Source organism: Podarcis erhardii (assembly GCF_964252035.2).
Source record: "Podarcis erhardii genome assembly, chromosome: 12".
Lineage (NCBI taxonomy): Eukaryota > Metazoa > Chordata > Lepidosauria > Squamata > Lacertidae > Podarcis > Podarcis erhardii.
Window position 1 is genome coordinate 7,209,554 of NC_138513.1, and position 16,486 is coordinate 7,226,039.

The window sequence follows — 16,486 nt, forward strand, 5'->3', positions numbered from 1 at the left end:
CTGGGGTTAGGGCAAATCCACGGGTTAGGGGGCGCAAATTACTTGCCTTGCCCCGGGTGCTGACAACCCACGCTACGCCACTGGTTATCACTCACATAGGAGTTACAAATCAGTTGTGCTAAATGCTGTGCAATGCAGTCTTCTTTTTAGCTAGGTGTCCTACCTTTGGGGGAAAGCGTGGGGTTCAGAAAATAGTTTTTGATATTAGCATAGAGTTTATTTACTACCGCAAAAATGGTCTGGGCTATTAAAAAATGATCATGACAAATAAACTTGCTTTCGGCATCAAGATTTTCCTGAGTTTCTTTCCGTTTTCTTTTACCAACCGTTGATAAACATTTTGCAAACTAAGCCATGAAGCTTGCTGGCAGGGCAGTCAGCCCCAGAGTTCAATGGGGTGGGGAGGTTTTTTCAGTAGCCATGGATCACCCTCTCCTCTATCAAATTTAATAAATAATAACTGTGTGTTGGAGAGAAAGGGTTATTGGTCTTTGTTTTGTATTTTGTGTTCTATTTTCTTGTTGCAATCTTCGGGCTATGGCAGAGCTTTGCAAACTTTTCCTGATGATGACATGCTTTTTTTGCATGCATCATTTCACAACACAGTAATTCAGTTTTACTTGCAAACTGTCGCTTAAACTAACCCCTTTCCAATCCCCGGGAGGAACGTGGGAAGCGTTCGCGCGGCAAACCTACACACTGCAGCTGTATCGACACAGTTTGGAAAGCTCTGAGCTAAGGACAATACTCAAATTTTAATAACTAATAACAATTTTAGAGCCGTCTAGCTTGGCGTGGCCATCCCTGCCTCTCGTGGGAGCGCGCATCCCATAGCGTTAACCACTAGGCGCATCTATTCTGAATCTTCCAATCTGCTGGACGGGTGCATCCCGCGGCTGAGCCGTCACCAAAAGCGAAACCGGTTTGGAGGCTCATCATCTCCTCCTCCTGCTCCGCCCCGTCGGGGAAGTTGCGAAAGCGGCCGCAGGGACAGGAAAGGGAAGGCGGCGAGGCGCGAGAGAGCCAGGCGAGTGATGGCGGAGGTGGCTGCTGTTGGCGCCGCTGGCGCGTCTCCGTCCTCCCCGTCGGAAGAAGACTCGGTGCCGCTGGTGGCGCTCAACTACTCGGTGCGCCGCCGCCTGGGGCTGTTCCTCAACCCGCGCGCCCCGGTGGCCTCCGACTGGACGGCGCTGGCCGAGGAGCTGGGCTACGACTACCTGGAGATCAAGCACTTCGAAGGCAAGGCCGACCCCACCGAGAGCCTCTTGGCCGACTGGCAGAAGCGCTGCCCCGGCGGCGCCACCGTGGGCCGCCTCCTGGGGCTGCTGCGCCACCTCGGCCGCCGAGACGTCCTGGCCGACCTGGGGACCAGCATCGGTGAGCAAACAGGGCCCGGGGACGCCCCTGATTCTCGCCCTCCCCCCGTCCCGTCGATGCCTCCTCTGCCCCAGTCCAAGGGGGGGGACACCTTTCTCTCCCCGCGCCCTCTTTTACGCACGGCCTCTCCAGAATGAGCGCCCTGTTTTACGCACGGCCTCTCCTTTCTGTTGCGCCCCAGTACCCAGTTCCCAGTTCCCAACAGAGGAAGCTTTGCGCCCATCCTCGGAGCTGCCGGGGCGTCGCCGGTTGGATTTCTGCCTGTAAGGTAACAGTTTCCCGGAGAGAGAGAGGAAATGGCTACCGATATTCTTCCTCCCTCTTCCTAATTTCTGGGTTTTGTTTCCTTCTTGACGCTTCCTCGTTGTTTAGCACTCCTATTTGAAGCTACAGATAGGTAGCCGTGTTGGTCTGCCATAGTCAAAACAAAAAATTCCTTCCAGTAGCACCTTAAAGACCAACTTAGTCCTAGGTATGAGCTTTCGTGTGCATGCACACTTCAGATAGGCATCTGAAGAAGTGTGCATGCACACGAAAGCTCATACCTAGAACTAACTTAGTTGGTCTTTAAGGTGCTACTGGAAGGAATTTTTTGTTTTGACTATTTGAAGCTGTTTTGGTTCCTGGTGTGTTACTGCAATGCTGTTGCTTTTGTTTGTTTGCTTTCACTTAAAAACATTTCATGGGATCATAGAATTACAGAGTTGGAAGGGGCACCGAGGGTCATTCTAGTCCAACCCACTGCAGTGCAGGAATCCCAACTATTGACAGATGGCCATCCAGCCTCTGCTTCTAAACCTCCATTAATGGAGAGTCCGCTCCCAAACAGCTTTTACTGGAAGACCTTTCAGTGGGTGTTTGAGCTCTCTGCTCTTAGCATCAGAAAGTTCCTTGTGATGTTTAGCCAGAATCTCTTGTACAGTGGCACCTCGGGTTATAGACGCTTCAGGTTACAGACTCCGCTAACCCAGAAATAGTACCTCGGGTTAAGAACTTTGCTTCAGGATGAGAACAGAAATTGTGGCGTGGCAGCAGCGGGAGGCTCCATTAGCTAAAGTGGTACCTCAGGTTAAGAACAAACCTCCGGAACGAATTCAGTTCTTAACCTGAGGTACCACTGTAACTTGAATCCATTGGTTCCAGCCCTACCAGAAGAAAACACGCTTGCTTCATCAAGAGAAAGCAAGTCTTTCTTTCTTTCTTTCTTTCTGTCTGTCTGTATGTCTGTCTGTCTGTAGCTGAAGAGTTTTTAGGGAGCTGTACAGCTGAAGGGACCCTGCTCCTGCCAACCTAGCAGTTCGAAAGCACGTCAAAGTGCATGTAGATAAATAGGTACCGCTCCAGTGGGAAGGTGTACAGTGGTACCTCTGGTTAAGTACTTAATTCGTTCCAGAGGTCTGTACTTAACCTGAAACTGTTCTTAACCTGAAGCACCACTTTAGCTAATGGGGCCTCCTGCTGCCGCCATGCCGCCAGAGCACAATTTCTGTTCTCATCCTGAAGCAAAGTTCTTAACCTGAAGCGCTATTTCTGGGTTAGCAGAGTCTGTAACTTGAAGTGTATGTCACCTGAAGTGTATGTCACCTGAAGTGTATGTAACCCGAGGTACCACTGTACGGCGTTTCCGTGCGCTGCTCTGGTTCGCCAGAAGCTGCTTAGTCCTGCTGGCCACATGACCCGGAAAAACTGTCTGCGAACAAACGCCAGCTCCCTCGGCCAGTAAAGCGAGATGAGCGCTGCAACCCCAGAGTCATTTGCGACTGGACTTAACTGTCAGGGGTCCTTTACCTTTTTACAGCTGCATTCCCGAGTGCCTCTACCCGGCTATGGCGTACCCTTTGTCCATCGTTACCAGAAACACAACAGCAGCACCAAGGAATGAGAGCCCAAACTAGCAACTGATATTTGAAGCAGCAACAAAATCTAAAGCTTGGCGTCATTTTGTGTTTTGTTTGCTACATTTACAGTGGTGCCCCGCAAGACGAATGCCTCGCAAGACGGAAAACCCGCTAGACGAAAGGGTTTTCCGTTTTGGAGGTGCTTCGCAAAACGAATTTCCTATGGGCTTGCTTCGCAAGACGAAAATGTCTTGCGAGTTCCTGCGTTTTTTTCCCCCTTCCCCCCTTTTTTCTAAGCCGCTAAGCCGCTTATCTGCTTATCCGATAAGCCGCTAATAGCGCTAATCCGATAAGCCGTCAATGGGCTTGCTTCGCAAGACGAAAAAACCGCTAGACGAAGAGACTCGCGGAACGGATTAATTACGTCTTGCGAGGCACCACTGTATATCCTGCCTTTTTCTCCCAGGGACTTCAAGCTGGCATATATGATTCTGCCCCTTCTGGGCTCTGTCCCTCCTCTTTCAGTCCCAACAACAACCCTGTGGGGTAGGTTAGGCTGAAAGACGACTGTGACTGGCCCAAGGTCACCCAGCGAACTACATTCCTGGGTGGGAATTTGAACCCGGGTCTCCAGGGTCCTAAGCCGGCACTCTAACCACTGCACCACACTGCCTCTCTTGCATGGCTGTAGGTTGTGCTTGCTCCTGCGATCCTCAATCTGCATTTTTAGATGCTGTTGCACTGTTTCCCACAGGGTAGATTTGATTTAAAATGAATCGATTTAAATCACGATTTATATCACTAGTCAGTAAGACTTGATTTCAGTCATATTTTTTTACAGAAAGACTCATTCTTGTTGGAATAATCTTAATATTTACAACCAAATGAAGGTTGCATTTTTGGAATAATAAATTTTCAGAGTAGTTTTTACAGATAATTATGAAATTATTGTGAGGCTTAATAAGTTAACTGTTTATACATGGACAACTTTTCTGCTGTACTTTATTGAAAGGAGAAAAATAATCAATTTTATTATTTAAACAATCTATTTAACTAAGACAATAAGATAGCATAGGTATCCATGTTTGTTAACTGATGTTTGTTATATCATCCCCTACAATGCCCAATAAAAAAGCTTCTGTTTTTTTAATAAATGTACATTTCAACATTTTTTTCATCTCATTGTATATCATTTCCCAGAAGTTTTTCACCTTTTTACATTCCCACCACATATGGTGAAATGTTCCTTCTTTTTCTTTACATTTCCAACATTTATTGTTTACCTTATACATTTTAGCCAATTTAACAGGTGTAGAGATTGAGCTGATTCAGGGTCAGTTTGTGAGTCCCCATCATTGGCTTTAGGGTATTGGCCCAGGAAGAGAGATTTAGCCTCCTTCTCCCTCCAGCCCACGTTTCCTGTGTTTGTGGTTTAGCACTGAGCAGAGGAGGCTGTCGTGCGGATGGGCCCCGAACTGCAAACGAAGCATTCCCAGAAACAAGCCTTATTATTATTGTTCTATGTCTCTTTGCAGAAGAAGATTGCAAGAAGTACCTGCGGAGGAAACAGGAGGAGGCGGCAGAGAGGCCCGTTCAGGTCCCGGCGGTGGACAGCAGTATCGCAAGGTCATCGGAACTGCAGGGCATCACTACGCGAGATGACCCCCTTGGTAAAAGAAAAGGAAAAGACCATAATAATAATAATAATAATAATAATAATAATAATAATTTTTATTTATACCCAGCCCTCCCCAGCCAAGGCTGGGCTCAGGGCGGCTTACAAGCAATAATAAAAACAAGTTGAATGATTACAAATTAAAAACAAAATTAAAATACAACATTAAAATATTGAAACATTAAAATGTAGCCTCATCGCAGGAGGAGAAGAAAAAGAAAAAAGAAAGAGAGGGAGGGAATCAAATTGGCTCCAAGCCAAAGGCCAGGCAGAACAACTCTGTCTTACAGGCCCTGCGGAAAGAAATCAGATCCTGCAGGGCCCTGGTCTTGTGAGGCAGAGCGTTCCACCAGGCCGGAGCCAGTGTTGAAAAGGCCCTGGCTCTGGTTGAAGCCAATCTAACTTCCTTAGGGCCTGGGACCACTAGGGTGTTGTTATTTATGGACCTTGAGGCTCTCCGTGGGGCATACCAGGAGAGGCGGTCCCGTAGGTACGAGGGTCCTAGGCCGTGAAGGGCTTTAAAGGTCAAAACCAGCACCAGCATCTGACCCTGTACTCCACCGGGAGCCAGTGCAGCTTGAAAAGCACTGGGTGAATATGCTCCCATGGCAGAGACCCCGTGAGGAGCCTCGCTGCAGCATTCTGCACCCGCTGGAGTTTCTGGGACAGCTTCAAGGGCAGCCCCGTGTAGAGCGAATTACAGTAGTCAAGCCTGGAGGTGACCGTCGCATGGATCACTGTGGCCAGGTCGGGGCGGGAAAGGTAAGGGACCAAATAAGATTATTTGATTCGGAAAGGATGGTCTGGGTGTGTGAGAGAGAACAGTGTTTATGCAGCCACTGAAAGGAAGAGGAAATGAGATAACTTTTCCACCTTTTGTGGCTAGGGTTGATGGGCGCCTAATTTTCTGGCAGGGCTCCTGAACCTTTTAACGGTTTTGCAGCACAGGCAGAAATTCACGGGTAAAGCTCCCGGCCTCACACAGATTGCACCTCTTTGAAGTGCACCTGTTGAATTTGCTTGCTGTGCAGCTGTTCAAAAGCACCAGGTAAAATACCATATACAACGCTAACTTCTCGTATTAAACGGACCTGACCTGCAGAAAAGACTTTATAACCTGAAAAAAGAGACTGATGCGCATACTTTTGCAAACAGAGAAAATCTTTAATAAAAATTATTTTGAAAAGAAGCAAAGAGAAAAGCACCAGGTAAAACGAGCACAATCTATCACACTCTTCTAAAAAAAATCAAATCAAATCATGGTAGCTATTGGGAAATTAATAACACTATTGAAAAAAGAAACAGTTAAAATGCTGCATTTTGGGAAACCAGTGTAACCATTGAGCATAGCAACATGACGATAAACATGCAGCTAAACTAAGAGGGAAGACAAGTGCAAGTTTTTCTTTGACCTCGGTGTTACCGCCCATGGAGGCGCCTGCATAGCTCATCAGCCTGTCTAGAATTCGTCCTGGAGGAAGGTGCTCTGTAGAGCAATGTGTTAAATGGATTTTGAGCTAGATGTACCGTATTTTTCGCTCTATAGGACACACCAGACAATAAGACGCACCTAGTTTGGGGGGGAGGAAACAAGAAAAAAAAAATTGTGAATCTCAGAAGCCAGAACAACAAGAGGGATCTGGCTTCTGGGATAGCCTCTTGCTATTCTGGCTTCTGGGATAGCCGCTGAAGCCTCTCCCGGGCAGCAGGAAGAAGGCTCCCCTGCCCGGAAGAGGCTGTGCGCAGGTAAGCTGCCCTCTGTACCTTCCCCCATCTCCCGCAAGAACTGCACGCTCTTTAAAGGGAGCGCGGTTCTTGGGGGCTTTTCTGGGAGGTGGGGGAAGGGACAGAGTCGCACGCTCTGTCCCTTCCCCCCCCCCCCACTTCTTGCAAGAGCTGCACGAAGCCTCCGCAGGACAGCAGGGAGCCTTCGTCCCGCTGCCCTACGGAGGCTTCGTGGGGGCTATCCAAAAGCCAAAATAGCTAGAGGGAGCGCTGCGCAGCACTCCCTCTAGCTGTTCTAGCTTCGTGCAAAGCCTCCGCAGGGCACGGGGAGCCTTCATCCACGTGTCTTGCGGAGGCTTCTGGGACAGCCCGCAAAGCCTCCGGAGGGCAGCGGGATGAAGGCAGGAGGATTTGCACAGCTAAGCCCGAAGCTAGAACAGCGAGACGGAGCACTGTTCTGGCTTCTGGGACAGCCTGCATTCGCTCCATAAGACGCACACACATTTTCACCTTACTTTTTTGGAGGGAAAAAGTGCGTCTTATAGAGCAAAAAATAACGGTGATTGCCAAGCATCTGTTACAACCGGGATAGTTTACATGCGGTTTGCAAGCAGATACTTTCCTGCTCTCCTGTGGCGAGCGGTTACATCCTCCAGGTGACTAGCAGGGATTTTCTTTTAGGTCTGAGGACGTTTCACAGCTCTATGTGAGCCGGGGGACGGTAATTTCTGAGAACTTGTGTGCAAGGCTGGCTCAGACGGGTAACACTTCCCCGCTCCCTCCATTCGCGCCAGTGTGGTATAATGGTTAGCGCATTGGGCTAGGACCTGAGACACCAGGGTTCGAATCCCCACTCTGCCATGAAATTCACTGAGTGGCCTTGGGCCAGTCTCTGCTTCTCAGTCTCACCTACCTCACAGGGTTGTTGTGGGGTTTAAAGGACGAGGGGGTGGTCCATGTTTGCCACCTTGAGAAAAAGGGGGCATATTAATGCAATAATAATAATAATAATAATAATTTATTATTTGTACCCCGCCCATCTGGCTGGGTTTCCCTAAATCAGGGATGTCCAACAGGTCAATTGTGATCTACTGGTGGTTCCCCATGAGGTTTTGGTAGATCACGGTCGATCTCTGGCTCCCTTTCCTCCTGCCCCACCCCTTCACCCCGCCCATTAACCCCCCAAAATGGGGCTTTCCTCCTCCCTAAAAAAAGCTCAACAATTCTTTTGAGCTGAACCCCCCAAAAAGGGGGCAGATCACTGCCAGTTTTTAATTCTGAAAGTACCGTATTTTTGGCTCTATAAGACTCACTTTTTCCCTCCTAAAAAGTAAGGGGAAATGTGTGTGCGTCTTATGGAGCGAATGCAGGCTGCGCAGCTATCTCAGAAGCCAGAACAGCAAAGGGGATTGCTGCTTTCACTGCGCAGCGACCCCTCTTGCTGTTCTGGCTTCTGAGATTCAGAATATTTTTTTTCTTGTTTTCCTTCTCGAAAAACTAGGTGCGTCTTGTGGTCTGGTGTGTCTTATAGAGTGAAAAATACAGTAGATAGCAGTCCCTTGAGAGTTGGCATAAATGAATGCATAATCTCATCTAGTGCTGTTTTCGTTGTTGTTTTAATTCAGGACAAGTGGTAGAGATGTTTGATGCCTTCATCTGTTACTGCCCGACCGACCTTCACTTTGTGCAAGAGATGATCCAAGAGCTGGAACAGACAGAACACAAGCTGAAGCTCTGTGTATTTGACCGGGATGTCCTCCCCGGAACGTGCGTCTGGTCCATCACCAGCGAACTTATAGAGACACGGTGAGTTGAGGAATATGCACCCAGGTGGGCAGCAATGGAAATATCCACCGTGCTTCCCACAGCTCTCTTGGTTTGTTCCCATTTACCGTATTTTTCGCTCTATAGGACACACTTTTTCCCCTCCAAAAATTAAGGGGAAATGTGTGTGTGTCCTATGGAGCGAATGCAGGCTTCTTGGCTTTAGCAATAGCAACGCGAAGCCTCCGAAGCGCAGAGGGAGTGCTCCCTCCGCGCTCTGGAGGCTTCAGGTTCCTTTCGCTGAAGCCGGGAGAGTCTTCCTCTCCTGGCTTCAGCAAAAGGAACCGGAAGCCTGTGGAGCGCAGCGGGAACTTGCGCTGTGCTCCAAAGGCTTCCGTGATCTTTGAGGCTGGCGGTGGGGGAAAGCAGTGCTTCCCCCCACCGCCAGCCCCAAAGAGCAGGTTGAAAGGAACCCGAAGCCTCCGGAACCTAGCGGGAACTCCCGCCGTGCTCCAGAGGCTTCGGGTTGCCTTCACTGAAGCCTGGCGAGCGAGAGGGGTCAATGCGTCCCGACCCCTCTTGTTCTCCAGGCTTCCAAGGTAGCCGCCTGAAGCCTCCAGAGCGCAGCGTGAACTCCCACTGCACTCTGGAGGCTTTGGGTGAACGCACCTTGAAGGCACCTTGTTTTAGAGGGGGAGAACAAGAAAAAAAAAATTCTCCCTCTCTGCGCAGCGCCCCTTCAGCGAAGCGGGAGGAGAAACGGAAGGGGCTCTGTTTCTCCTGCCGCTTCACTGAAGGGGCACTGCGCAGAGAGGGGGAGAATATTTTTTTTCTTGTTCTCCCCCTCTAAAACAAGGTGCGTCCTATGGTCGGGTGCATCCTATAGAGCAAAAACGGTAAGTTCTACTCAGGAGTAGACTCTTAATTTATAACGAGCATAAGAAAATGTTCAAATGCTCTTTCCCTAAAAAAAAACCTGAAGCCTTCCTGCTAGGAATTATAGGTCACGAAATCCCCCAAAAGTTCAGGAGAGTCTTTATCTATGTGTATAGTTGCTGCCAGGATTCTAATCGCAAAAGGCTGGAAGGGAGAGGATATCCCATCTAAATCAGACTGACAAAATAAAATAAGAGAGTACGTCAAACTGGCGAGACTATCAGCAAGGTTACGAGATGTCACTGACGAAAAATTTATCAGAGTGGGACATACGTAAAAGAACATTGTCAAAAATACTAATCTGTTGGCAGGTTTTGATTGAACTTCTGTGTGCAAATAGGATAATTTTATAAAACAAAATTTATAGTAAGTTAAATAACATGGAGGAAACAAAGTTAGAGTGCGTATTTAAGGAATTTAATCCGTGAACACAATGGGAAGATCAGAGGTCATGTTAAATTTAATTACAAATGGATGTACAAAGCAAGTATCAGTTAAGGAAGGAATTATTGTTTATTTTTGTTTTTCTATTTTGTTTTCAACATCTATTGAACATTTCTGTTATAAAGTTTTTAACCAATAAAGCATAAAAAACCAAGAGTAGACAGTGAAATCAGTAGAAGTCCACTGGATTTCAGTGGATCTGCTCTAACAGTGGATTCAGCCTTCTGCCCCCAAACACCCCCCCCCCAAATTAAATAAAATTACTTAAAAGAATGCAACTCCAAATACAACTGCTTGTTCAATTCATTCTGAAACAACTGAGACCTTACAAAACTTGCTGCGTTTTTCCAGTAACCTGTTGGAACATTGATCAACAATCAGCTGGTAAATACCTTTATTCTAAGCAATCTAGAATAATTAGGAACTAGTTAACAAGCCTAGTTTTTTAAAAACGTATTGCATTCCTTTTGTAATATTTTAAGGCTGGGGGAAAGTGGCTGTAATATTTATTTGCTTTAGGAACTTTTATGCTGCCCATCAACACTTACTTTATTCATTCATTCAATTGAATTTATAGCCCACCTTTTCCTCCAAGGAGCTCAAAGTGGCTCACATGTTTCTCTCCCTCAGTTAATCCCAACAAGTAGCAGGCAGAGAGAATCTATTGCTGTGAGTTAGGTTAGGCTGAGGGGCAGTGAGTAGCCCAAGGTTACCCAGTATGTTTCATGACAGAGTGAGGATTCGAACTATGGTCTCCCAGGTCCTAGACTGACACTGTAACCACTACACCATACTGGCTGCCGAGGGCCTCTTCACAATGTATTTTTATTACATCTACTTGTTTCTAAAGTTTGATTTTTACTGGTGTTTTAAATAATATTTTGTGCTATTTTATGTAAATCACTAGGATTTTCATTTCTTTTTGATCAAGTTTGGTTGAATAAAAATAAATAAAACACTACCCCTCAAAAAACTACACAGTAAAAATAGTAGTGATAAAAAAAGGAATTGGCAGCATAGAACAGCCCAGAAAAAACTGAGAATGAAATCGGTGCTGAAAAGGTTGTAATTTAATGGCTTTTATCATTATCTATTCAGTCCAGCATCCTATTCTCACAGCGGCCAACCGGATGCCTGATATTTATTTATTTATTTTGTTTATGAATTGCTTCCAGTGAGGCATCCCAAAGCAATTTAGGATATAAATTAAGTAAAAGTTACATTTTTTTTTTAAAAAAAACCCACCTGCATGTGTCATATATAAAATAAATTGTAAGGCTGTTGTCATGCTGCAGTTCACATAGCTGCCTGTTGGTGGCAGTAGCAACTCCAGCATGATGACAGAACGGCAGGCAGGCAAGTCAGCCAGCAGTGCGGGCGAACATAAAACCAATGAAATTCAATAGAAATACCAAGTGGAATGAAGATCTCCATTTAGAAGTCTTCCTATGGCAAGCTCAGAAGCAGGACCTGAGCACAACAGCTTTCTCTGTCTGTCTGTCTGTCTGTCTGTCTGTCTCTCACACACACCCCCCCTGCAATTTGTGGCAATTGATTCCTTACTGTATGCCATTCCCAGGCGCCACCTGGATATCGGGAGAATGTGGTCTGTGCATTTTTAAATGAATGAATGGTCTTCAAAGCCCAGTGATATTTAAGATGGAGACAGCCAGAGGGAGCAGCTTTTCCTAAGATTGTCAAAACAAAAAAAAATCCTTCCAGTAGCACCTTAAAGACCAACTAAGTCAGCTCTTGGTATGAGCTTTCGTGTGCATGTACACTTCTTCAGATACACACTTCTTCAGATACAGATTCCTAAGATTGTGTAACACTAAGCCGGAGATCTGGGATCCCTATCTACCTCTGCAACTGGGCCCATCACCTCCTGGCAAATAGAAGGGGAAGAAATGGAGGCAGGGAGAGATTTCACTTTCTTGGGCTCCTTGATCACTGCAGATGGTGACAGCAGCCACGAAATTAAAAGACGCCTGCTTCTTGGGAGAAAAGCAATGAGAAACCTAGACAGCATCTTAAAAAGGAGAGACATTACTTTGCCGACAAAGGTCCGTATAGTAAAAGCTATGGTTTTCCCAGTAGTGATGTATGGAAGTGAAAGCTGGACCATAAAGAAGGCTGATTGCCAAAGAATTGATGCTTTTGAATTATGGTGCTGGAGGAGACTCTTGAGAGTCCCATGGACTGCAAGAAGATCAAACCTATCCATTCTGAAGGAAATCAGCTCTGAGTGCTCACTGGAAGAACAGATCCTCAAGCTGAGGCTCCAATACTTTGGCCACCTCATGAGAAGAGAAGACTCCCTGGAAAAGACCCTGATGTTCAGAAAGATGGAGGGCACAAGGAGAAGGACAGAGGACAAGATGGTTGGACAGTGTTCTCGAAGCTACCAGCATGAGTTTGACCAAACTGCGGGAGGCAGTAGAAGACAGGAGTGCCTGGCATGCTCTGGTCCAGGGGGTCACAAAGAGTCGGACACGACTAAATGACTAAACAACTAAACAACAACAACATCTACCTTTGCATATGGTCACAGAGAAGAAGAGGAGGAGAGGCTGACAAATACTTTACAGTCCCTATTCGTATAGTCAGGCTCTGCTTTGCAGTTTGGGTCAGATGCAGTTTTGGGGCTAGATTAAGATGTTTCTTGTCACTTTAAAGTATTGGGACTAAGCAGATGCAGAGAGGGAAGGCAAATGTTTGGGGACTTAAGAGAAGATATGCATATGGTGGGGAGGAAATGGGGTGCCTTGTGGCCTTTGACCCACACATCTTTCAGGCTCCCCAGTTACCCACTAGGCCAGAGGTCCTTAATCTTTTTTCTCTGGGCCACACTTTCACAATGAGAGTTTGCTGGCGCCGCACCGAATATTTTATCAACAAGAAATACACTGGGAAACAAAAAGAAACAACTTGATTTAAAACATACACCACAACCGCTTTATAATGTGACCACGGGACATCCAGGAAGTATAAAACAACGCAGCTACAGAAGAACAGGAGTCATTCTCAAAATAGAATATTTATTGTCCTTGAATCTTCCCACCGTACTTGCAATTCTCTCCTTTGAGGACCACTGCACTAGGCCGTATCTAGAGCTCAAAAAACGCCTTGTTCCCTATTGGTCAGAACGCTCCCAGGTGCCTAGGCTCCATCTTCCCCGTTATCCGCTCACTTTTCACAAACGTGTTTTCTCTGTTCTGTTGTTGTTTTTTTAACTTCAGGTGCCGGAAAATGGTGGTAGTGATTTCGGATGACTACCTCAATAGCGAAGCCTGCGACTTCCAGACCAAGTTTGCCCTCAGCCTCTCCCCAGGTAAACACCTGCATGGCCTACCTGATCCATATTGTTGCTACTTGTTTGTTAAATTTATGATCCACTTCCCGTGAGGCACCCTGGAGCCTGTGTGTGTGTGTCTGGGGGATGGAGTAAAGGTAAAGGTCCCCTGACCATTAGGTCCAGTCGTGGCCGACTCTGGGTTTGCAGCGCTCATCTCGCTTTAGTGGCCGAGGGAGCCAGCATACAGCTTCTGGGTCATGTGGCCAGCATGACTAAGCTGTTCTGGCGAACCAGAGCAGCGCATGGAAACGCCGTTTACCTTCCTGCCGGAGCGGTACCTATTTATCTACTTGCACTTTGACGTGCTTTCGAACTGCTAGGTTGGCAGGAGCAGGGACTGAGCAATGGGAGCTCACCCCGTCATGGGGATTCGAACCGCCAACCTTCTGATCGGCAAGTCCTAGGCTCTGTGGTTTAACCCACAGCGCCACCTGTGTCCCTTACGGGGGGATGTAGAGGAAGGGGTAAAGGGGAAATTCTCAGAAAAAGGTTTTCTGAGAAATTTTGACTCGGCTCTGACACAGAGCCTCGTTGGAGCTCAGAAAGGAAAGTGGGGGCAGCTGTTTCCTGCCTCTCTGTGAAAGAGAGAGAAAGAAGGTCTCAGGCCATCTCTTATGTCACATTCCCATGTTGGCTTCCTCTTTCAGGAGCTCGCCTCAAGCGCCTCATTCCAGTTAAGTGCAAAAGCATGAAGAAGGAGTTCCCGAGCATCCTCAGGTTCATCACGGTTTGCGACTACACCAACCCCTGCACCAAGAAATGGTTCTGGATGCGGCTGGCCAAGTCCCTGTTGCTCCCATGATGCAAAGCCGTGAGGCTGAGTGTCTTGCGTCGTGACTTGAACTGCGTCTTGAGGAAGGGAAGTTTGGGGGGGTGGGCCTAAGTCTTTCTTAGCCTTTGCCATGAAACCAACTTGCACTAAACCCTTGCCTCACCGAATCTCCGAAACAACCCTGTGCCTCAGAAGCCAGTCCGTTTTAAAAAGGAGGGCTAGAAAGTACTGAGAACTGAAGCTGCTCTTGAGGTTTTGGGTCGACGTTTCCTGATTTCAGCTGATTTCCTCCTTGCGAAACAGGGGAATTGAGAAAGAATGAACGCGGGCGGAAGAAAGCTTTCAACGGCTGCGGCTCGCAAAATGGCGGTGATCTTCTGCAAAGTGCCTCTCTTTCTGACAACTCAACAGCAACCTTTTTTTTTACTAGCACAAACCAACAAATGGATTAACGCCCCCTTCCCCAGTATCCTGTTTCTGACAAGCCTGAGTTCCCAGTGCCTTAAAAAATAGAGATGGATCACTGGTCTCCCAAGATCCACAACTTAAATCTGCTATTGTACAGAAGGATAACCAGATTCCGCAACTCTCACTGCCTGACATTTGCTGTGCGGTGGAGAATTATTTTACGTGTATGTGGTGGGCATTCCTAAGGAGGAGTTTAAGTTTAAGTTTGAGGTGGGCATTCCTGAAGGATCTTAGGCAGATGGCAGGGGATGTATCCATGTGTGTTTGATCCTGCCCTCACCCCAACTGCATGCCTAGAATTGGACCAAGAGCCTGCCAATCCATTCTCTCCTTAATCAAAGCACTGCCTGAATCTGGGTGCCACAGCACTTCTCAACATTTTATAACGGCCAGTGGGGGAAGTGGATTGAAACTGTGGCCTCTGTTTTCTTTCAAGCTTTCTGCTTCCTAAACCTTGCCCTAGCACTTTTCAAGGCATGTTGGGATTTTCTGCTCTTTGGGTCCGTCGAGTTTCCCAAGAATCTGCCTGCCTGCGAAGCTGTGGATAGGAAGGAACCCCTACCATTCAAACAATATGTTTGCACTGCAATATGTTTGCAATTGTCATTTGCATTCTTTGCAAAGCAGGCCTTAATTTGTGGAACTGCTGTGTGACAGTGCTAATCAGCACAGGGGTGCTCCTCTTTTTAGATATCACACTTTGTTTTACAGAGTGTTTTGCAGTCCTCATGGAAGGGCAGAAAGACTAGTGGTTATCTGGCACAACCCATTCTCCACGCTCACAAATGCACTCATCCTGTCTGGTGGCAGAAGAGAATGTGGCTCAGGCCACGTTTTAAAGTGACCTGACCTATGTGGACTGTAATGCAGTTATTAGTCAGATTGCTCACTTATCTGAACTTTGCAATGTAGTTTCAGGTTTTTGTGTTTTTTTAATGCATTTTCAGACACATTTAAAGGAGGTGGGGAGCTGCGTGGAAAAGCGCAACGTACGTAATTTGGAGGGAAGCGCAAAATGTGTATTTTGTGAGGAATGCATACAGCCAAAATGCAAGCCCATAGGACAGGCCAGATGTAGGGTGGTGCATGTGAAATTGGCACAGACCTAGAACTGGCTCATCCATCCATAATTTGTTCCTTCCGCCCCCATCCATGTTTGCAGTCTGGACCACTCTGTGCCACAGCTTAAGAATTCCTTGACAGAATTGTACACATGGGGGTGTTGAGACTTTCAGGAAGCAACCCCACCCCCACCCCCGAGCCCACCAAATGAGTCCATGGCAGAAGTGAGACCTTTAGGTCTTCTCTAGATCCATTAATCTACCAGCAGTGGTGAGGACCTTCTTCCCCCGTAGGCCAAGTAGGGGGTGGGATGAATGCTACATATATTGCATACTCCTTAGTGCTTCATTGGTAGATGGTACAGTCAATCAGCCCTGAGTGCTCACTGGAAGGACAGATCCTGAAGCTGAGGCTCTAATACTTTGGCCACCTCATGAGAAGAGAAGACTCCCTGGAAAAGACCATGATGTTGGGAAAGATGGAGGACACAAGGAGAAGGGGACGACAGAGGACGAGATGGTTGGACAGTGTTCTCGAAGCTACCAGCATGAGTTTGACCAAACTGCGGGAGGCAGTGGAAGACAGGAGTGCCTTGCTTGTTCTGGTCCATGGGGTCATGAAGAGGCAGACATTACTAAACAACAACAACAATAGTCAATCACGATTAACGGCACACCATGGTTTGGTGTTACATGATTGAGTCTTGGCTCTCGAGCTCTCCATGCTCCTCCCACATACTCTGCTTAATTAGTTAATTCCTGGTTTGCAACAAACCATAATTTGCCATTGCATCTGAACCAACAAACTATGGCTTGTGCTTGTTCTGCAAAACTAGAGCTCAAGCAGTGGTTTGCAGGGGAAGCACAAGCCATAGTTTATGGAATCATAGAGTTGAAGGAAAGCAAGAGGGTCATCTGGTCCAACCCCCTGCAATGTAGGAATCTCAACTGAAGCATGCCTGACGGATGGCCATCCAGGTTTGCTGCAAGCCAGGAAGTAACTAACTGGATCTTGCGAGGGGAGGAATGAGTGTACGAGTGCTGAGTTGAGGACCAGGGGTTAGCCAGTCT

General features: G+C 47.1%; 1 protein-coding gene across 1 annotated transcript; it reads left to right on the forward strand.

The window, feature by feature from the left end:
* Positions 1–975: 975 nt before the first annotated feature.
* Positions 976–15,285, forward strand: MYD88 (MYD88 innate immune signal transduction adaptor). The gene is made up of 5 exons (XM_081834547.1): positions 976–1,377; positions 4,751–4,885; positions 8,241–8,421; positions 12,999–13,090; positions 13,762–15,285. The coding sequence occupies exons 1-5, from the start codon at positions 1,035–1,037 to the stop codon at positions 13,914–13,916; spliced, it is 906 nt and encodes a 301-aa protein (XP_081690673.1). The 5' UTR covers positions 976–1,034; the 3' UTR covers positions 13,917–15,285.
* The last annotated feature ends 1,201 nt before the right edge of the window (positions 15,286–16,486 follow it).

Coding starts and splice junctions, on each gene's coding strand:
- MYD88 (XM_081834547.1), top strand. CDS start 1,035: ATGGCGGAGGTGGCTGCTGTTGGCGCCGCTGGCGCGTCTCCGTCCTCC. Junction 4,886..8,240: donor TACGCGAGATGACCCCCTTG/GTAAAAGAAAAG, acceptor GTTTTAATTCAG/GACAAGTGGTAGAGATGTTT. Junction 8,422..12,998: donor AGCGAACTTATAGAGACACG/GTGAGTTGAGGA, acceptor TTTTAACTTCAG/GTGCCGGAAAATGGTGGTAG.